The 23,535-nt window shown below is 46.7% G+C and overlaps 1 protein-coding gene across 1 annotated transcript; it reads right to left on the bottom strand.

Annotated features, from left to right (window-relative positions):
- Positions 1-7,309: 7,309 nt before the first annotated feature.
- LOC125522687 (desmethyl-deoxy-podophyllotoxin synthase-like) lies at positions 7,310-9,240 on the bottom strand. Its single transcript, XM_048687727.1, has 2 exons — positions 8,304-9,240; positions 7,310-8,162 (listed from the first exon to the last, which is right to left on the bottom strand). The coding sequence occupies exons 1-2, from the start codon at positions 9,210-9,212 to the stop codon at positions 7,545-7,547; spliced, it is 1,527 nt and encodes a 508-aa protein (XP_048543684.1). The 5' UTR covers positions 9,213-9,240; the 3' UTR covers positions 7,310-7,544.
- Between the last annotated feature and the right edge of the window lie 14,295 nt (positions 9,241-23,535).

Raw genomic sequence — 23,535 nt, 5'->3', positions numbered from 1 at the left:
ACAAACTCATATTACAGGTATCAATATAAAAATTAATGTCTTCTTTGCAAGCTAATTTTTCTTTTCGCTAATCAGAATCATTAATACGCCTACATGCATGCAAGGAAACTCATTATGCAAGTAATATTAAACTACATGCATGAAAGTATTAAACAAATTGTTAGTACGAGGAAACTCATTAATTTTTGCTTCGATTACTGTTAGTGGCCAAATCACATTACATCATGGTGCTTCTCTATTTTTTAGTACAATTAGTAAGAAAGTTAGTGAGATAACATCAGGCAGGAGCCAAATAAATAGGTGGAATTAACCACGATGTGTCGCCCTGTCTGGGCCAAACTTGAGCAATCACCGGCGTTGTGTGTGGCCCGTTATTCCGACAGATCACTCCAGGAACCAAGCAACCAAGCTTAGGCTAGCCAGGTTTCTTACGTGTGTTCTTATAGGAACCAAGCAAAGGTGCTTAATCCCGTGTATACCATCCGGACGTGCACGAATATAACAAATTAATTGCGTTTCCGAAAAAAAGGGATAAAAACTGGACAAAATCCTTTTTGATTGAATCATGGATATCCAGCTTTGTCTGTTCCTTGCTCTTACAATCCTTTTTTCATCACCTTGCCTTTTACGCTTCCGCACCCGCATCAGGGCTCCATGGTCCTTACATAAAAGATGGATCTCAAGAACACAAGTACCAAACCAACCAGGGTAACCTCGTAGAGGAAGGGGGCGTTTATGGAGGGGACTTTTTACTGCAAGGAAAAGTGCAATCAAGAGCAACGTGGGACTGCTACATGAGATTACTGGGTTTAGATTAGATCAGCAAGACTCAGATGATGGCGACGCTGGAGGCAGCCTTCGATAGCTTACAGGTCCTCGAGCAGGAGGTGGAGAAAAGGAATACGTGAGGATAGGACAACAATTTTTAAAGGGAGAAAACACTTCTTTATTACGGAGGAAAGCTTGCATCCAACGGTTGATATATATCTCTATCTCTTCTCTGCCTAGTAAGAAAGGAGCTATTGCTTATGGTCATCGGTCATGAAAATTACCCTCAAAATTGTTATTAATTACCCACCATATGATACACTTATATGCCAACAGCATGCAAACAGAGCAGGGCCCGATCCCTGTTTCCGCCCCTTTCTTTTCTCCCCCTTTTTCTCGCCTCCTACTCTCCACATGCGGTAATGGGCAGGCCCATTTGCGCCCTTGTTTTTCTATTTCAATTTTTACCTGTTCTTTATCATTTCTGTTTTTTCATTTTTAAAATTAATTCAGGATTTCCAAAAAATACAAATTTATAGAAGTTGCAAGTTTTGAAAAAATATATCAAGAAATCATAAAATGTTCATGATTTCAAAAAACTGTTCGCATATTATTCAAAAATTCATAACTAAAAAAATGTTTTTGAAACAAAAGATGTTCATGATTTTGAAAAAATTATCATGTATTCAAAAGATATTCGGTAATTTGAAAAGATGTCCATGAAATTTTTAAACATATTCAAAAAATTTGAAGCAGTTCCGTAAATAGTGAAAAAAAAAACAAAGTGTCACTTATGTAGAGGTTTTATTAGGGGCTCTGTAGAGGCCATTTTCATGATTTTACTTAGTCCCTCGCACCAGGGTAAGTAAAAGGTTTCCTTGTTCTGAGCAGCGCTGAGCCCAAAAAATTCACACACCTATGGGTTCGTTTTTGTAGAATATATAAAAATGACTAAATGTTAATTTGCCTATATACACAACTATGTTTATTCTGGTACCATAGTTTTACTGGTTATGGAAAACACCGCTACGCTAGGCCAAGGCGAGACACATCATTCATCAATATAGCTCAAGCATGGTCCGTCAATGTAGTTTGCTCAGCCAAAAAACATTTCATTGTGGTGCCTTAGGAAATCAAGTCGTTATGAGGCCATCACATTTTTTAATTTTTAAAATTACTTTTTAAAAGTCCCTTATCTCATCATGACATTCAGGCATAGTTTGTGAAATGACATTTTAAAAGTCCTTATCTCATCCTGACATTTGATTCAGATTTTTTTATCTCTACCAAATCTGCATAATCTGATTATTTTTCTCCCGTTGCAACGCACGGGCATATTTCCTAGAATCTCCTAAAAGAAAGATGCACAAAAGACACAGTTGTATAAGTAACTTGATGGCATAGAAAGATATGATGGTTTAAATAACTTCATGGCATAAAAGATATACAATGTTTAAGCTTAGAATTACGTAAGTTAATCTACAGCATTACTAACATTCAGTAAATTCAGATGCATCATTTATAGCTACAAGGTTGCAAATTTGTGCAATTTTTTGACGGTGAATTTTATAGAAAAGCAAAATCACAAAGAGGATTCACATGCCCCATGAGAAACAAAAATTAATCTCAACTGGATCGAAGTTTGATGCTGTAGTGTTGTTCATCCTTCTCCACAGTTTGATACTGAATTCACATCGGCCTTGTTCGGTTGCATTTGATTTGAAGGGGTTTGTGAGGGATTAAATCTCCTGTAAGTCAAAATCCTCCCCAATTCCCTTCAAACCCCTCCAATCCCCTTGGAGAAGGGATTAACCGAACAAGCCCTCCTTGAGTTGATCTTCAGACGCCCGTCTACACCATAACCACCTTCCCTGCAGGTACCACACAAGCTCCCCATATTTCTTTCATTTCATCCCTTGCCCTCTCTTCCTCTTCCCGTGCTTGCTCCCCTCCCAATAACAAATAACCCTGAACTAACAATTCAGAAATTCATGGAGGATGAGAGAGGAATAATAGGAGGAAATATTTCTTACCACCGGGAGGACCGCCAATTGTGGAGGGGCGCCGGAGAAGTTCGTTGTCGCCGCCGAGCTTGCGCCGGACCTTTGCAGCGCCCACATCGCCTCCAGATCGCTGCCGCGTGAGACAGGGAAAGGTAAATACTCCACGTGCAATAGAGGTAGCCATCTCCTCCTGGTCGTCCCTCCGGTGTCGTCGCTGCCGCCGCCTCCGCAATGGCGATAGGGATAGGAAGGGGCCGGGGGAGAGAGGAATGCCGTCGAGTGATAAGAAAACTGCTCGCACGTTTTCTTCTAGTACTCCCTTCATTCCAAATTACTCGTCGCAGAAATGAATGTATCTAAAACTAAAATACATCTAGATATATATCCATACCTGCGACAAGTAATTCGGAACGGAGGGAGTAGGATGGAGTGGCTAGCTCGTAGGACCAGCTAACCGTTTCCATGATGTAAAATTACGTCGGTGGATTGTGATTTCAGGTGACCATTGTTCGAGTCGATCGACTGGGGTGAGGAATTACTTATTCTTCACCTTGGGTCATTAATAGAGTAACTATATATATATATATATATATATATATATATATATATATAATATATATTTGAAAGTGTAAACAAAAGTGCATTTATGTAAACGTGCATTTATGTAAACTGGCGCCTGTGGTGTCTGTAAATGGGCCGGCCCATCTAGGCGCACGTTGACGATTTCTTTTTTGAAAATTCCATGAACTTTTTTGAATTTCGATGAACTTTTTCTAAATTTCAAAAGTTGTCATTCAGATTGATGAACTTTTTTAAATATCGATGAACTTTTCTGAAATTTGATGAACATCCTTTTGAAAATGGATGAACCTTTTTTATATTTATGAACTTTTTTTTCAGTTCAACAAACTTTTTTGAAAAATAAATGATTTTTTTTGAATTTCTATGAACTTTTTTCACATTTAATGAACTTTTGCTAAATTGCACGAACTTTTTTTCAATTTGAATGAACTTTTTTTCAAATTGACGAACGTTTTTCAAAATTGATGAATCTTTTTTAAATATATGAAATTTTATTTTCAAATGGATGGGCCTTTTTTCTTTAAATCTGTAAACCTCTTTTGATTTCATATTTTTGTTTTCATATAAAAAAAACTAAAAAATAAACTGGGGCAACACGCTAGTGGGCCGGCCCATGCTAGCAGCGCTGGAGGCGCTGGATCGTTAACGGGCGCCTGCAGCGCTGCATAGGAGCTCCCGGAAATAGCGCCCCTGTGCACCCATGCCTAAAATCTCAACTTGTAGATCGTCATTAGAGCTCCAATATCTTACGAAGAATAAAGACGACATGTTGCCATTAGGCTTTAGCTGGGCCTTGGGCCTTGCTTTCTCTAGCGTCTGTGTGGTGGGCCGACTAGGTTAGGCAGCGATTTTTTAGCAGGAATTGGCATAGCGATCGATTGATCGATACCCGCGTTCGTCACTTGTAGTAGCGGCGCATCTAGTTCAACCCTAAAAGCGCAATGGAAGAGAGGTAGTTCAACCCTACGGTCTACCGGCCTGGTGTGCGACGTGGTGAATGCGAAGCATGGATGGGTTGGTTTTGTTGTTTCCATCGCTTTGGATCAGGTACTAAATCTTTGTTTTTCGATAACGATCAGATACTAAGTCTTTTAGTATGGAAAAGTTGATTCCATGTTATGAGTTAGAGCTAATTGTTTCGCAACCAATGTTTAGGGCTGTATATTTTTCAATATCTTACTTTAGTTTTAGTATTTTTGTATAGGTCGAGTTTAGTAGTCATTTGGCTAATTTTTGTCATACAATTTTTGCATGCCATCAGTTTTGTACATCAAACATTAGGTCCATCATCCGCTAGAGCGTGTTAGCGCAATTTTGCTTGCTTGATGGTAAATGCAATTTTGCTTGATCTCCTATACAATCACCCATGTTGAGTTGTATTTAACCAACGCTTGATTTCTCGTGCATCATGGCCCCTTCGGCCACGCCAAGCGGCGAGTCGTTGAGATGAGACCCCTCCCAATGTCATGGTTTTTTTGGTTGCGTCTAGGAATGCTAGGGCCCCGTGTCCTAGTTTCGCGCCGGGCCACAAAATCTCACGACCGGGCCTGGTGGTATTACCATTTCTATCCATACATGCACCTAATTTCTAAGAGACAAAGGCACACAGTCCAAACTATCGCGCTGAGTAATGTTAGAGTTAGTACGGGCATATCTCCATCATTCCACAGTTAAATCAGCTTACAACCACTAGTAGAAAAAGAGCCATCTGTCCCGGTTGGGGAACCGGGACTAAAGGGTCGTTACTAATGCCCTAGGCCTTTAGTCCCGGTTCTTATACTAACCGGGACAGATGGGCCTCCACGTGGCCGCTCCGGCGAGCCCAGGCACGAGGGCCTTTGGCCCCGGTTGGTAGCACCAACCGGGACCAATAAGCTTCCACGCGTCAGCATTTCAGGGGCTGTTTTTTTGGAAGGAGGTGGTTTAGGGGTTTTGCGGGTTAATTTAGGTTGGTATAGGTAGCTGATAGAGAGATGTGTCATCTCTTATCTCCGTGCTACTGCTACTGCTATGCCTAAACATGACTTAGATTGAAATGAGGCAACATGTGGTGCATGTCGAAAGTCATACTAATCCTAACTTGATCAAGTTTGGATTGTACTACTTTCGACATGCACCACACGCATGTTGCCTTCACTTCAATCCAATCCATGTTCATTTCACCCGCTCGCATCATGCTCGCATCATGCATCATCATATATAATAAAAAGTCTACTAATCATCACATACAACTTCTACTTGTTATTAATAACAAGTCATACGATCATCATCCTCATAGTCATCGAACCAACCCTACTTAATTGTTCTTAGCACATGATCATCAGTATTAGGTAGGACCTAAATACCCTCTTTAAGGTAAAATAGCATAAAACAATATAGACCCCGACTCTCCATTATGGAGAATGGAGATCATCCTGTCTCCAATTCTTGCGTTTCGCTTCCTTTTGCTTCCAAGAACCTCCTTATGACTGTCCATACATTTTTTCCATCCTTTGATTTGCATGTCTCCATTCCTTTTAGAAATCTGGTATGGACAGTTGAGATTCGTAGGATGACCTGGCTGTATGTTCAAAACATTAAGGCTACCTTTCTGATACATCAAATGAGGCACACAATTCTCTGGGATTATCTGTTGAAAAACATAGTAATAACTTCATAGTTAGCAATGATGTACTAGTTTTAGAAGTATGCAAAAGATGCACGGATGTCGTAATAGTAAAAAATCTTACCAGGGTATCTCCATGGTAGTTACCGTAGTTCAACACATGCACTACGATGCCGGGACCAATGCCCACGAGGCCCCGGCCGGCCTCCTGGGCTCACGAACCGGGACGAACGCATCCATTAGTCCCGGTTCATACCGGGACTAATGGGCTGGCCAGGCCCGAACGAAAGCCCCTTTTTCTACTAGTGAACCAGCATTATTACTTTCTCATTGCAAGCCATCACAAAATGAAACCTTTTCGATTTCTCCCCAATATATGTGTCAGTTTAGTTTTTTTGCAATGACTGCCGAATGCCTGATCCAATAGTATATTATTGCCTATGATATTGTTTATCCCATGATCATGTGTCAAACATTAAATGTAAGTGCTGCCATCAGCTTCGAAGGTGGGGCAGATAGTGATTTGCTAATTTTTGGTTGCCTGAGAAATAGTTGTTTCCTAGTCGATCTTTCTGTATCATGGTAGTTTTTGTCTGCATTCATTATAAGTTTGAATTTAGTTCACCATAAGCAACATCTATATTTTATTTAACAAATTTATTCATGAATAAATTTTAAAAGTTTTCCATAAACCATTTTTGTGTTCATGCCAACTTATCAATCTACTTACTAGAATTCTGAATTTAGTTCATTGCTACTTTCTTGGGTTCATGATAGGGTTTGATTTGGTTACTTAACTCTAACAATTTGGATAATCAACTAGTTATTTCGCAGGCACCCTAATGCATGGGCACTCCCATCATTAAAGCATTTACAAATACCAAATTTAGAAAATTTTCTGTCTTGTTCGCTACTGATTTTTCATAAATATTATCTATCACTTACAAAATTACTATTTTGCGATTTTTTCTGAACAGTTCGAGGTGAGGTAACCCATCTAAACTGCATGCATTGAACTGCATAACATTGACTGGTGAAGTTGGGAAAAAAATAAAAATGAAATCCCAACAAAACTGTAAAGAAGTGAACTTTCACAACAAGGTGAACTTCCCAACAACGAGGCAATCTTCCATACAAAAAAAAGTAAACTTCCCAACAAAAAAAGAACTTCCCGAATAAACAATAAATAAAAGAAGAGTTTACCTTATTTCTTTTGGTAAAGGTTATAATAGTTAATTTTGTGGGTTGTGTGCATTATATTAATGCAGTGGTTGGAGATCAATAATCGAGTTCCTTGAAATGATCCCTTATGGTAGATGTGTACTGTTAGGGAATACATGAGAGCAAATAATTTGACCATTAGTGACAATAACCTTTGTCATATATAGATAAAGACATTATAGATGGAAGCAAATAGCTACAAGTATTCAAGGAAATGTAAGACATTATGACAGCCGTTTTGCCATATAAAACTACGGGGTGCATAGGGGTATTCTTGGGGTTTAATACAAACACATATTATGATCACATAAGGTACACATATGTGAGCTACTTATAGTAAGAGCATGTGCTTTTGCAAGTGTAATTCATCTAAGGGGAACACGAATAATTGGACGCACAAATAGGTTGACCTTCCTTCGAGCAGTGACTCCGAACTCCTCTGTCATGTCTACTTCCCCTGGTTCAACTCCTGGAGGCAGCTCCCAGTTAAAATGGTAAAGAAGGCTAGCCAAAGCAATCTCAAGTTCTGCATAAGCAAAATCAATCCCAGGGCAAATCCGCCGCCCAACACCGAAAGGAGTGAACTCGAAGTCCATGCCTCTCAAGTCGGCAACACCCTCGCCTTGGAACCTCTCTGGCATGAACTTGTCCGGCTCATCCCAATACTTGGGGTCCCTAGAGATTGCCCATGTGTTGGTTAGCACAATCATCCCTCGTGGTACATCATATCCTAGAATCTTGGAGTCTCCCAGACAGACTCTAGGGAAGATGGTGGCAGGAGGGTGTAGTCGCAAGGTCTCTTTAATAACTGCCCTGAGGTATTGCATGCTCTTTAGTGCGGCCTCTTGTACTGTAGCCTGTCCTGCGAGAGCACAATCTACCTCGGACTGCACGCACCGCATCACCCTTGGGTTCGCCATTAGTTCAGCCATGGCCCATTGTAGAGTAGTAGCTGTGGTGTCGAGTGCTGCACCAAAGACATCCTGTTGGGAGGGATACAAGTAAGTAATACAGTATATCAATTAAAATTAAAGGCTGTAAAAACTAGGTATTAGAGAGGAGGCCTAAATATAAAGCCTTTGGTTGTAACAACAATAGAAAGAGAGACAAGAGAGAGAGCTTACTATGAGGAGTGCCCTTATGTCTCCGTCGGTTAGGGAAACTCCCGTATTGGCATCTTTCTGGATCCTGAGCAACACTTGGACCATGTCCTGCTCGTCATCTCCATCCCTGGCTGCCCTCATCTCCTCGTGACTCTTGAGGATGCTGTCCATAACGTTGAACACCTCCTGACGGTGCCGCTCCGCCTTGCCGCCGCCGCCGCGCCGGACAAGTCGAACTAGCCACGACGAAGGGAAGAGGTCCCGGAGGTCGAAAATTGACGACAGGTCCACTCCTTGCCTCACCATCCTCAGAAACACGGCCCTATCGGGTAGCCTGTCCCCAAAGATGGCACGCACCACCGAGTCTGTCACGAACTCTTCCAGCCGCTCGTCGATGTTGACGACGAGTCGACCATCCGACGTCGCCTGAACCTGAAGCGACGAGACCAGGCGCGCCGCTTCCTCCTCGCGGATCCGTCGGAACGCCTTGACTCGCCGCGCGCTGAGCAGCTCCATCATGAGGATCCGGCGGAGCAGCCGCCAGTGGTCGCCGTAGGGCGCGAAGACGATCCCCTGGCCATGCCTCGAGAGCTCGTCGATGCCCGGCCCGTTTAGCCGCGCCAAGAAGGCGGCCTCGTTGCCCTTGTAGATCTCCCTCGCGGCCTCGGCGGAGGAGACGACGATGGCCTCGCGCTGGCACACGCGGAGCAGCATGAGCGAGCCATGTCGGAGGGAGAGGTCGCGCATGGTGCGGTGTGGGAGCCCGCGCAACAGGTGGTGCAGGCTGCCAATGATCGGAAGCTGCCACGGACCGGGAGGCAGCTTCGGGCGGGGACGCCTGATGGCGACGGCGGCACGTAGGACGGCATGGTAGAGGAGAGCTAATAAGATGCATAGGGCCAAATGGTACGAGATGGATGGCAGCTCCATGTGTGCCAAAGGGCGAGAGCGACGCAGGTACGCGCATGTACTACAGACTAGCATACATAAGGCCTATTTATATATATTCGGGATCGCTAAGTCCATTGAGACTTAACAAAATCTCAGTCAATACTATATTTATAAGATCTTACGTGAGTATATTAGTATAATTCTTTTTTATATATTATGTAATTTAATTGAGACTTGGTTTAAGTCTCAGTTCGATTGAAATATAACCACACCCATTTGTAAAATGCTCGTACAACGATTTGATTGCGATGGTCTCAGAAATCCCAACTTCACTACTTTAAATTGCGCCTAACCCATCTCTTATAGATGCTAGAGAAGTCAGAAATCCAATTTGGTCACCCTAAATTTGTTTTTTTCACCGACGAAACACTACTGCTGTGTTTCACATAAAATTTGGCAAGCATGCTTGCGACACTAACACCAACATCCTAAAAAAATATAATCTATACCTACTATTAAAGGGAATAGATAGTCTTGGTTTGGTTCCACTTTGTTTCATCCCGTTTTGAGTTTGTTTTGAAAGGTTACACACAACATTATTAGGTATACATGACACATATAGCCATGATCACGTACTAGAAAAAAAAGTACTAGGCACATCCCTACGTCCGGACTCTAAAACACCTATAGCCATGGTCACGTATACATATACTAGGAAAAAAAAGATGTACTAACCACATCTGGACTCTAAACGTAAAAGGAAAGTACAAATGTTTGTATACAAGGAATAGCAAACCGAAGACAATTCTCCACTCGGTCAAAAAAGGGTAATGCACATGATAACATTATCTGTGCTACAATGGACGTCCTCTCTTGAATTGGCTGTTCACAAGCCAAATATTTCACGATAGACTTCCACATTTTTTCCCGGATAGACTCCCACTTATGCACGGCTGTGTTGATATTTTTTTGCATGGTCACGGCTGTGTTATACTCCCTCTGTTTCTAAATATTTGTCTTTTTTACAGATTTCAATAAATGACTACATACGAAGCAAAATGAGTGAATCTACACTCTAAAATATGCTACATAGTACATACATCCATATGTTGTAACCATTTGAAATGTCTAGAAAGACAAATATTTGGGAACGGAGGGAGTAGCAAATTAGAGGTCCTAGGTCACCATGCATCCAAATAAATAAATATATTGTTTTGATCTGTATACTTTCAGCATAAAAAATATGGTCTATTGATTTTAATTTTATGCCCCCGCGAAAAAATATCTTGATTTTTATGGTTGAGATTAAAAGATAGAATCCAAAAAAAGATTAAAAATAGAAAAAGTTACGCATAACTATAGTTATGTACACATGAATTTAAGTTAGCACGTACAATCTATACCTACTATTAAAGGGAATATATATTTTTGGTTTGGTTCTGCTTTGTTTTGTCCGGTTTTGAGTATTTTTTTTCTGAAACTACCAGCAACTGCTGGATTTTAATATTATGAGGTAGGGAGCAATATTTACAATGCCGTACGCCACGGTCTGAAGGAAGAAGTTCAGAGAAAAGAAAGAGGCCCTAGGGAACACAGTGGGTAGGGTGCTCTCTCATGCCCAAAGGGGTGCTGCATGCATCTTCCTCCCGCCAGTCTCCATGATTCCAAGGATCCCCGAACTGCCTGGAGGATGGCCGAGGGTGCGGTTGTCTTCTTCTGGAACACTCTGCGGTTGCGTTCGAGCCAAAGCTCCCATGAGATGAATATGGTGAGAGACTGGACACCTTTCTGATGCTCAACAGATGTGGCGTTGAGGACATGAGACCAGAATGTCTCCGAGCAGTTGCTATCGGGCCAAGTGTTCAGGTCGAGGTCGGATGTACTACAGACTAGCATACATAAGGCCTATTTATATATAATCGGGATTGCTAAGTCCATTGAGACTTAACAAAATCTCAGTCAGTACTATATTTATAAGATCTTACGTGAGTATATTAGTATAATTCTTTTTTATAAATTATGTAATTTAATTGAGACTTGGTTTAAGTCTCAGTTCCATTGAAATATAACCACACCCATTTGTAAAATGCTCGTACAATGATTTGATTGCGATGGTCTCAGAAATAAAATAATATCTGAGCATCTCTAACCCATCGCCTAAAAAGCATTACAAGAGTAAAATCCCAACTTCACAACTTTAAATTGCGCATAACCGATTTCTTTATACTAGATGCTAGAGAAGTCAGAAATCCAGTTTGGTCATCCTAATTTTTTTTTCACCGACGAAACACTACTGCTATGTTTCGCATAAAATTTGTCAAGCATGCTTGCGACACTAACACCAACATCCTAAAAATAATATAATTATTTTAAAACATTTTACAACTTGTTGTTCGATAATGTTCATCTGGGAGCAAATGCTCTCAGGAGCCAAAACGCCCGTCCATCTAAGGAGTGAACTTTTTACTCCTCGGCGGCCCTGACTCTTAAATATAGCCGTCCATTCATCCTTGGAGTAAAATCTCTTCCTTTTTCCCAGACTGCTTGACCTCATCAATTCCGCAGCCCTAATCCTTCTCGCAACCCTATACTTGAGCACTGCACATCCCCGCCAGCACGCCCCCACATAATCCCGCCATTGAGCCATAGGACCAGACATGTACTACGGACTAGCAGACGGAAGGCATATATACCATGCATGATGTGATAGTGATTGTCAGAAATGAAATAATTATACCACTAATACTACTAATTTGAGACTCCCAAGAAATTTGCTTCACCAGTTTAATCAATGATTTATTCTCAATGTAGAACTTCTCCACGCAGTCACTAATACTAATTGTTAAAAGGGAGAGAGAGGTTTGATGGAATTGTTGGATGTATTGGTTGAGGCTCGTGAGCATATATATAGGAGTACAATGATCAACTTGGAGTACAAGACAAGGCAGGACAAATCCTAGTCTACCTTATGTTTCCTAATGAATCAATATACTCAACATCCCCCCCACAGTCACAACGGTAGCGACGTAGACGGTGAGACTGGAGAAGAAACCGATGGCAAGCCCACGGACCACCCCCCCCCCAGTCGTAACGGTCGATGCATCGTGGAGTCGTGACTGGAGTGGCAACCGACGAGGTTGCTCAAGCAAGGCGGTAGCCCTTTGTGCCGTTGTCGAGGTAGCCGAGAGCGTAGGGTGCTGTAGCCGTGGTCGAGGTAGCCATGCAAAGAATGTCGTGGTTGATGTCGAGTCGGGGTAGCCGGTGTCGAGGAAAGTCGCCGTGGAGCCGCAGGTGCAAGGAGGCGCCGAGTTAGCATGGGCGCAGTGGTGTCGAAGTGGATGAGGCACGCACTGGTGTTGCCAGCATCGGGCATGCATAGATGAGGGACCTGCACGAGCGGTACGCCATGTCGAAGAAGTCGGAGGGGCCAGCAGAGAAGAACTCGACGACGATTGAGGCGTCCATTGGTGCGGGGCCGATGTCACCAAAGGTGATCGGAGTAGACGAAGTGGTCGGGGTAGATGACGGCGACGCTGTCGACGTGGTGGGGCTGGACGAAGACGAACAAGGTGGACGGGCGGCGGTGGCAGCTACGGAGGTAGCAGCGGCGGCAGCGGCTAGGTTAGGAGTGCAGCGGCCGTGACAAAGACCGGCGCGGACGGTGGCGTTCCCACGCCAAAGGGAGACGGCGCGACGCATACCACGGGAGGTCAATGCACGGTGACGGTGGAGTGGACCGCGGGCCGCGGTGCTAGAGCCCAAAGGGGCGATGCAGCGGCGGCGGGCAGGTTAGGGCAACGGGGAAGACCCCGGGGCGGCGGGGGGGATCGCGTATAGCGGCACTACGGCCCGAAGGGGTGATGTAGCGGCGACACATGTGTCGATGCAGCCGTGACAAAACCACGGGGCGGCGGTACTGCGGCCCGACGGGGCGACACAGCGGCAGCCTGATGCTCGATCGGCAAAGAGGCGCGCATGCTCAGGTAGGATCTTCACAGGAACTGACGAAGGCCCGCGCAACGACTGATCAGGTTGTTGTGGGAGTAAGTTTGACAGTAGAATAGGGGGTATGTAGGAGGATACAAGATCCTAGCTACGGTGAGATTGTGCATGCAAGATTTATGAGTTCAGGCCCTTCTCGGAGGAAGTAACAGCCCTACGTCTCGGTGCCCGGAGGCTTGGTCGACTGGATTATGCGTGAAGTTACAGGGGGTGCGAACCCTTGTGCCAGTGGAGGGGGGTGGCTTATATAGAGTGCGCCAGGACCCCGGCCAGCCCACGTTACAAAGGGTTCAATGTACATTAAGGTAAGGCGTTACTGGTAATGCCACTAATTAAATGATATAAATGATCTTTAAGACTACGGAGTGAATGCCTGACCATTGCCATCCTGAGTGACGTTAAGCCTTCTCTACTCTGAGTGATTCCTTGTATCGTCGAGTGACTTCCTCTTGGTTGAATGGAATTGGGGCATCCGAGTGAGACGATTGGTCGAGTGAGTCGCACTCCTTGATGAATTCAGTCGGTTTCTCTTCTTGTGCTTTGAATGTCTTTGAGTCTAGGGCAGTGTCCTTGGGTAGGGTCTCTAGGTTAGGTCTATGACCCTACCCTAGGTACATGTCGTTGTCATTAGCCTCCAAATAGATTGAGGTCCGAGTGAAAAAAAAACTGGAGATGACTCCGACTCGATCCCATACTTCGGAGGCATATCATCAAGGCTCATCAGTCGTGTTAGAGCTTCGGTCTTGTTTCAGTTGCCTCGATCGATTCAGAGGTCGTCGAGTGAACTTAATTGACAGTATTTGAGTGTTGGTATTGTATGAGATATGCGGCGCGAATGATTGCTCTGCGGTTCCCAGATCTCCCGGGATTCGAAATTTCAGGGAAGCGCGCGGGACAGGGCGTGGCATAGTAAACGGAGTGGATAGACAGAGGCGCCTCGATTCTTGCGCCACCTTTTTTGCCACGTATCCGGCGTGCGACTGTTGCGAGATTTGACAGGATCACTTGGGCCCACGAGTCAGCCACTCGGAAGCATCCCCATAAAAGGCGTCGGGGCCGATGTGTTGCACAGTGCGCCCCATTTCCTCTTCTCCCCCCTCTGCTTCTCCACCGCGTCCGCCTCTAATCTCGACGCCGCTGCCCTACACATGAGGGGAAGGACAAGACGGCGGCCTTGGAGCGTGCCAAGAAGGCGACGGCGACGGCGAAGTTGAGGGGCAAGAAGACAAGTCGGGGGTCGTCATCAAGGTCCGGACTGCCGCTAGTCTGGATCCAGGGAGACTGGATTCGGTCTACAATCCGACAAGAGGATTTGAAGGATCTGGCTGCAGGGGGCTTGATTGTCCACGGATCTGAGAGGCTGCCAGGAGATGAGATCGAGCCACAGCAGCAGGAGGGTGAGTACGTTCTCCTCGCAACTCATGTCGACCGTGGTTTCTCTCTGCCTCCTCATCCTTTTTTTGTGGTTTCTTGAACTTTTTCGAAGCCCAAATTCACCATTTTCCCCCCAACACAATCACGTATCTTGCCACGTATGTCTCCTTGTGCGAAAACTTCTTGGGTTGTCGACCGCACTAGGGTCTTTTCAAGCACATTTTTACCTGCCGCTCTCAGACTATGAAGAAGGCCAGTCCGATCGACGATAAGATGCGGGTGATCCAAATGTGTGGGGGTTTAGGATTCAGAACGAGAGGTTAGGAGTGCCTTTCTGCCATGACCCTTCCTGAGTCGGTTAGGGGATGGCAGTCGACTTGGTTTTACTGCAAGGATGTTCCAACTCCTGGTCATTCGACCGGTCTTCCTCCCTTTACCATGGATTGAGTCCACCAACCGCCTTCATTGCTCGAGACCCCGGCGAAGAAGGCCGAGGTGTTGATGTTAGTCGACCGGGTAGTTCGGCTAGTTCGTGACATTGTGACTGGTATGGACTTGTTGGAGGTGTTCCTCAGTCGATCGATCCAGCCCGTGACCATCCGATGTGGATGTACTCGGGCTCAAACGACACCGCTCGGATCCACCCAGAGGAGGTCGCCGAGGAGACGGTGGCGCAGTGACCGCAGAGCATCACTGGAAATAAGGACAACCCCAGGGGGTCCAGAAGAGTTGCGCCATTCGATTCCGAAAATGAACTGGACAAGGTCTGACATTTGTTACCGAGTGTCTTCTAATTCTGATTTGCAATCATCCTTGAATTTGATTTGTGTTTGTTTGACTCTTTGTCTTGCAGATATATACTGAAATGTACTCAATGCCGAACGGGGATCTGGCCCAGGAAGGAGAGGCGAGAGCGGACGAAAGCGCTCAGTGGCAATTAGGGGACTCGGGCGAAGAGGAGAGTGACGATCAAAGCAGCAGTGAAGAAGTCGACTCACCACCTCGCTCCGAGAGACATTCCAAGCAGACACAAGATCCAGCAGGAGGACCGGGCAAAGCAGTTGCTTCAAGTACGCAAGCCCCGAAACACACTTGGACATCCACTCCTGAACCGACTGAGAAGGCTCCAAAGCAACCCAAGGTTGCGCCTACAAAGCCTCGGAAGGCCCTGCCTAAAATCAAGGTGGACGTTCCTATTGCCTCCACGTGAGTAACTCGCTTTCTCTCTTTACTCAAGAGCTCTTTCATTAGCTGCCAACTCATTTTCGTGCTTGACTGAGTGAGTTCTGAAACTTGCAGTGCTGCTACTTCTGGGACTTCCATGGATATTTACAAGGATGAAGATGATGAGGAAAGTAAAGATGCAGCCACTTCTAAAGCAGGTATGACTCTGCCATCTTGCCTTTATTTTGCCAGTTAAATTGTCGGTCGACCGGACTCTTACGGTCAAGACTTTTGCAGCGCCGCAAAATGTTATCGAACTTCCAGACAACGATGAAGATGTGCCTCAGAAGCCCGTGGGGAGAAGGGGCAGGACTTCGGGTAGGAGGATACCTGCCAGCGAGGTACCTCAGTCTACACCAGTGCCAGAATCGATGACCCAGCAGTCGGGAGACGTTAACCAGGCCTCTGTTACCTTTGCTGATCCTGTGTCGACTGAACATCCTTCGGCGTCAACTGCTCAAGTCCCTGCTTCATCTGTGCAACTCCGTGCCTCAGATCCTCAGGCTGCTGTGACTATTCCACCAACTCCGCTTTTCGTTACCCATCATGTCCCGGAGGATCCAGTGAGCGCTGCCAGGGAAGCTATACGCCAAGCGGGCCTTATGATGGAGCGGATGAAGATAGTGCACGAGGCTAGTCAAGTTTGCTTATGACGCCAGCTCAGCTCTCCAGACCAACGTCTAGGTTAGTTGATTTCCGACTGATCCTTAGCTTGACGCTTGTTCTGTTAGGATATGATACCCTAAAACCTTTAATGTGCATCTACTGTCAGTCTACGTTTTGCATCTGTACACCCACTGGGTGCTTCAACTTTTGCTAAGGAGTCTTTCCACTTGAGTCGACTAGGGTGCGTTGAGTGTATCTTTGAACTAGTGGGGGCACGCACAGTGCATGATGAAGCCATGTACCTAGGGTAGGGGCATGGACCTGTCCAAAGAGCCCTACCCTAGGACATCCCTAGGAGAAGTCACCTTTCAATCGACTTGAAGGTATCCCTAGGAGAAGTCACCTTTCAATCGACTTGAAGGAACCCCTCCGGTGGCCTCGGTACAATACCGATATGCCCCCGAACCTTTCCGACGACCGTATGCCAACTTCCCATATATAAATCTTTACCTCTGGACCATTCCGGAACTCCTTGTGACGTCCGGGATCTTATCCGGGACTATGAACAACATTCGGTAATCACATACAAGTCTTCCAACAACCCTAGCGTCACCGAACCTTAAGTGTGTAGACCCTACGGGTTCGGGAGACATGCAGACATGACCGAGACGACTCTCCGGTCAATAACCAACAGGATCTGGATACCCATGTTGCTCCCACATGCTCCTAGATGATCTCATCGGATGAACCACGATGTCGAGGATTCAATCAATCCTGTATACAATTCCCTTTGTAAATCGGTACGTTACTTTCCCGAGACTCGATCGTCGGTATCCCAATACCTTGTTCAATCTCGTTACAGGCAAGTCACTTTACTCGTACCGTAATGCATGATCCCATGATCAACCACTTGATCACATCCAGCTCATTATGATGATGCATTACCGAGTGGGCCCAGAGATACCTCTCCGTCATTCGGAGTGACAAATCCCAGTCTCGATTCGTGCCAACCCAACAGACACTTTCGGAGATACCTATAATGTACCTTTATAGTCACCCAGTTACGTTGTGACGTTTGGCACACCCAAGGCACTCCTACGGTATCCGGGAGTTGCACAATCTCATTGTCTAAGGAAATTATACTTGACATTCAGAAAAGCTACAGCAAACGAACTACACGATCTTTGAGCTATGCTTAGGATTGGGTCTTGTCCATCACATCATTCTCCTAATGATGTGATCCCGTTATCAATGACATCCAATGTCCATAGTCAGGAAACCATGACTATCTTTTGATCAACGAGCTAGTCAACTAGAGGCTCACTAGGGACGTGTTGTGGTCTATGTATTCACACATGTATTATGATTTCTGGATAACACAATTATAGCATGAACAATAGACAATTATCATGAACAAAGAAATATAATAATAACCATTTTATTATTGCCTCTAGGGCATATTTCCAACAGTCTCCCACTTGCACTAGAGTCAATATTCTAGTTACATTGTGATGAATCGAACACCCATGTAGTTCTGGTGTTGATCATGTTTTGCTCTAGGGAGAGGTTTAGTCAACGGATCTGCTACATTCAGATCCGTATGTACTTTACAAATCTCTATGTCTCCATTTTGAACACTTTCACGAATGGAGTTGAAGCGACGCTTGATATGCCTGGTCTTCCTGTGAAACCTGGGCTCCTTGGCAAGGGCAATAGCTCCAGTGTGGTCACATAAGAGAGTCATCGGGCCCGACGCATTGGGTATGACTCCTAGGTCGGTAATGAACTCCTTCACCCAGACTGCTTTTTGTGCTGCCTCCGAGGCTGCCATGTACTCCGCTTCACATGTAGATCCCGCCACAACGCTTTGCTTGCAACTGCACCAGCTTACTGCCCCACCATTCAAAATATACACGTATCCGGTTTGTGACTTAGAGTCATCCAGATCTGTGTCGAAGCTAGCATCGACGTAACCCTTTACGACGAGCTCTTCGTCACCTCCATAAACGTGAAACATTTCCTTAGTCCTTTTCAGGTACTTCAGGATATTCTTGACCACTGTCCAGTGTTCCATGCTGGGATTACTTTGGTACCTTCCTACCAAACTTACGACAAGGTTTACATTAGGTCTGGTACACAGCATAGCATACATGATAGACCCTATGGCCGAGGCATAGGGGACGACACTCATCTTTTCTCTATCTTCTGCCGTGGTCGGGCATTGAGCCGTGCTCAATCTCGTACCTTGCAATACAGGCAAGAACCCCTTCTTTGACTGATCCATTTTGAACTTCTTCAATATCTTGTCAAGGTACGTACTCTGTGAAAGACCAATGAGGCGTCTCGATCTATCTCTATAGATCTTCATGCCTAATATATAAGTAGCTTCTCCAAGGTCCTTCATTGAAAAACACTTGTTCAAGTAGGCCTTTATGCTTTTCAAGAATTCTATATCATTTCCCATCAACAGTATGTCATCCACATACAATATGAGAAATGCCATAGAGCTCCCACTCACTTTCTTGTAAATGCAGGCTTCTCCATAAGTCTGCATAAACCCAAACGCTTTGATCATCTCATCAAAACGAATGTTCCAACTCCGAGATGCTTGCACCAGCCCATAAATCGAGCGTTGGACCTTGCACATCCCTTTGATCATGGTTTCGTGCGGAGTTTTAGTGGAGGGCCGCGAGATCCGCCTCGGCGCGCTCACGTTCATCGCCGACGACTCCGCCTGGCTTCAGGAGGCGCCACTCGACATCGACGCGCTCCCCGTCCGCGGTGCGACGCATTTCCGCGCATGCGTTCGTGGTGTCCTCCTACGGCAGCCGTCGGCCCAGTATCAGTCGGCCCCCGTATCGTCTCCCCACTCTGTCTCCCACCGGCGCAAGCGCTCCGGTCGGTCGAGACTTTAGAGGTGGGTGAGGCATGCCGTGGCTCGCCAGTCGGCCGTCCCGCAAGTCGCGGCAATCGAGCCCGACGAATCCCTCTGCGGCCTGTTCGACCTGTCGACTGGCTCCGCGGAGACCGCATCCGAGTGCGACAGCAGCGACCCAGCGGCTGAGATCCTGGCGGTCGATGGAACGCACAGTCCTCCCGGTTTCCCTCGCGCTGATGGAGGCGCGGGTGGGGGCGACTCGTCGCATCCCCACGATGAGTATCTCCCGAACCTCTCACGTCATTACAGCGAGAGGAGCTTCGCCACCGGAACACGGACGCACTCCACACTCTTATCGTCGGAGAGACCCCCGAGGCCCGGGCCTTGGAGGACGCGCGCTTGGCTAACTTGGCCGAGCGCACTCGACTGGAGAATCTCCAGCGAGCACTCAACGAGCAAGCGCGTCAGCGGGCTCCCGAGTCTAGTCGACGTCAGCTCTTCCCGCCGACGCAGGTATACCGAACCCCAGTTCAGAATTTGGCCGCCGCGGCCCGTATAGCAGAATCGATTCAGCCCTCCCAGTCGGAGGCTGGCAGGGGCTTGTTGCAGATCAGAGCGTTGCTCCGGGCGGCGGGAAACCAGAATTCCGCTGTTTCTCACTCGCGGAATAGAATCCACAGTCGATCCATTGCAACAGATACAGTCCAGTCGGCTCACAGCCCGCGGTCGCCCCTGAGGCGTGAGGGACGTGGCGACCGGCATGATCAGTACAGAAGGAATGAGCAGTATGATCACCGATCCGATCGTGATGATCGACGTCAAGTGCCAAACCCTCCCCCGAGGAGTGGGTCATATGCGCCTCGACATCAAGATGACAGGCGCCCTCATAGCGTTGGGCAGAGGATTCCCGTCGACCCCAGGGACCCAGGCTTTGACGCGAGATCTGTCCTCGTTCAAGGCTTGGTTGACAGGAACATGGCTCATCGGGAAGGCCAGAACAGAGATGCGCCCGCCAGCAGCAGAATACGTGTTTCAGGGCCAGAGTGTTTCAGTCGAGCCATCAGGGCCGCGGTGATTCCTCCCAACTTTCGGTTGGCGACTGGAGTCAGCAAGTTCACCGGTGAGTCTAAGCCTGACACTTGGCTCGAAGATTACCGAGTGGCTATACAGATTGGCGGTGGCAATGATGAGGTGGCTATGAAGCATTTGCCTCTCCTGTTAGAGGGCTCGGCCAGAGCGTGGCTGAATCAGTTAGCACCCAGCAGCATCTACACTTGGGAGGATCTCTCTCAAGTGTTTGTCACAACCTTTGAGGGAACATGTAAGCGACCCACAGGCCTTACAGAATTGCGGTCTTGCATGCAGAAGCCGAGTGAAACTCTGAGGGATTACATCCAGAGGTGGATCACTTTGCATCACACAGTTGAGAATGTACAGGATCACCAAGCAGTTTGTGCCTTTAAAGAAGGCGTCAAGAACAGAGAGTTGAACCTGAAGTTCGGTCGGACCGGAGAAATGTCCCTGAATCGGATGATGGAAATTGCCACCAAATACGCTAACGGAGAAGATGAAGATCGACTCCGGAGTGGCAAGCAGAAAGCAGTCGCCCAGGAAACCGGAGGCAATTCCAGTCGGAAGCAGAAGCGGAAGGCCGAGCCGGCCGCCCCTAGGGAGGCCCTGGCCGCAACCCAGGGAAATTTCAAGGGAAAACCCAAAGGCCCCTAGAAGCCCAAGAAAGTCAAGGATCAAGATGGAAATGATGTTTTGGATCTGCAATGTCACATCCACACCAAGAAAGACGAGGAGGGTAATTTTATTTACCCAAAGCATACCACTCGACAGTGTCGGCTCCTGATCCAGCAGTTTCAGGGCAAACAGTCCAAAGATAAGGAAAAAGAGTCGGACAGAGTTGAGGACAAGGAAGACAGTGACGATGGATACCCCCAAATCAATTCCACCCTGATGATTTTTGCTGATGTCGAAAGCAAAAGTCGACTGAAAGTCATTAACCGTGAGGTGAATATGGTTGCTCCGGCGACACCCAGTTATCTGAACTGGTCTCAGACTGCCATCACATTCGACCAGTCCGATCACCCTACGCACATTGCCACCCCTGGGAGGCAAGCTTTGGTGGTCGACCCAGTTGTCGAAGGCACTCGACTGACCAAAGTCCTGATGGATGGTGGCAGTGGCCTGAACATATTGTATGCTGAAACATTGAAAGGGATGGGCATTCCGATGTCCAGGCTCAGTGCCAGCAACATGAGCTTCCATAGAGTCATTCCTGGAAAGAAAGCCGAGTCACTCGGCCAGATTGCTCTCGATGTGGTTTTCGGTGATTCAAAGAATTACCGTAGGGAAAAGTTGACATTTGAGGTTGTGGACTTCCAAAGTGCTTATCATGCTATTTTGGGCCGGCCAGCTTATGCACGCTTCATGGCTCGACCATGCTACGTGTATCTCAAGTTGAAGATGCCCGGCCCCAGAGGTGTGATCACCGTTACCGGCAATCGGAGGAAAGCGGAAGAGTGTTTTCAGAAAGGATCGAAGATTGCTGACGCTCAGATGGCAGTTGTTGAGCTACAAGAGTACCAGAAGACTGCTGATCCGAGTGAATTGCTACAAGCCAAGAAGCCTGATTCAGAATCTGCTTTTCAGTCGTCCGGTGAAACTAAGCTAGTGCACATTCACCGGACCGACCCCGACGCTGCTCCGACTCACATCTCGACGACGCTCGACTCCAAATAGGAAGAAGCGCTCATCCAGTTCCTCCGTGAGAACTGGGACGTCTTCGCATGGAAGCCTTCTGACATGCCTGGAGTTCCCAGGGGGCTGGCTGAGCACCGTCTACGATTCGACCCGAAGTTCAAGCCTGTGAAAGAACATCTTCGACGGTCCGCCGTCCGGAAGAGGAAAGCTATTGGCGAGGATTTGGCTCGGCTCTTAGCAGCGGAGTTCATCCGAGTGATTTACCACTCCGAGTGGCTCGCCAATGTTGTCATGGTCCCCAAAAAGGACAAGTCACTTCGCATGTGCATTGACTTTAAACACATCAATCGGGCCTGCGCGAAAGGTCATTTCCCTCTCCCCCGCATCGACCAGGTAGTGGACTCGACCGTGGGGTGTGAGCGTTTGTATTTTCTAGATGCTTATTCAGGGTACCATCAGATCCGTCTGTATGGACCCGACGAGATCAAAACGGCTTTCATCACCCCATTTGGGTGCTTCTGTTATGTCACCATGCCCTTCGGCCTCAAGAATGTTGGAGCCATGTTCATGAGGATGATTCAGAAGTGTTTACTCACTCAAATCAGTCGGAACGTAGAAGCATACATGGATGATATTGTGGTTAAGTCACAGAAAGGTTCCGACCTACTGACTGACCTTGCCGAAACCTTTGCTAACCTCAGGGGATACGATATCAAGCTCAATCCATCAAAGTGCACATTCGGAGTTCCAGGTGGAAAGCTACTCAGTTTTCTCGTTTCCGAACGAGGAATTGACGCCAATCCCGAGAAAGTTGGCACCATACTCCGGATGAAGCGCCCTGTGCGTGTACACGATGTCTAGAAACTTACAGGTTGCTTGGCCGTTCTAAGTCGATTCATTTCTCGTCTAGGTGAAAAGGCGTTGCCTCTTTACCGACTGATGAAGAAGTCTGACAAGTTCGAGTGGACTCCAGAAGCTGATGCAGCGTTTGCAGAGCTCAAAGCTCTGCTCTCCACCCAGCCGGTGCTTGCTGCCCCAATTAGTAAAGAGCCTCTGTTGCTGTACATTGCGGCCACGGGACAAGTTGTCAGTACAGTACTCACGGTCGAGCGGGAAGAAGAAGGAAAGGCCTTCAGAGTTCAACGCCCAGTATATTATGTGTCTGAAGTTTTGACCCCTTCGAAGCAAAGATATCCCCATTACCAGAAGCTTGTATATGGGATCTACATGACCACGAAGAAGGTTGCACACTACTTCTCTGACCATTCCATTACAGTCGTCAGCGACGCTCCACTGTCAGAGATCTTGCACAACAGAGATGCAACTGGTCGAGTGGCTAAGTGGGCGATTGAACTCCTCCCCGCAGATATCAAGTTTGAAGCAAAGAAGGCTATCAAGTCCCAAGCAATTGCAGATTTCGTCGCCGAGTGGATTGAACAGCAGCTTCCGACTCAAGTTCACTCAGAGCACTGGACCATGTTCTTCGATGGATCTAAGATGCTGAATGGTTCCGGCGCTGGGGTAGTATTGGTCTCCCCCCGAGGAGATAAGCTCAGATATGTTCTCCAG

The sequence above is a fragment of the Triticum urartu genome, chromosome 7 (assembly GCF_003073215.2).
Source record: "Triticum urartu cultivar G1812 chromosome 7, Tu2.1, whole genome shotgun sequence".
Classification (NCBI taxonomy): Eukaryota; Viridiplantae; Streptophyta; class Magnoliopsida; order Poales; family Poaceae; genus Triticum; species Triticum urartu.
This window is presented reverse-complemented; position numbering and strand designations above follow the sequence as displayed.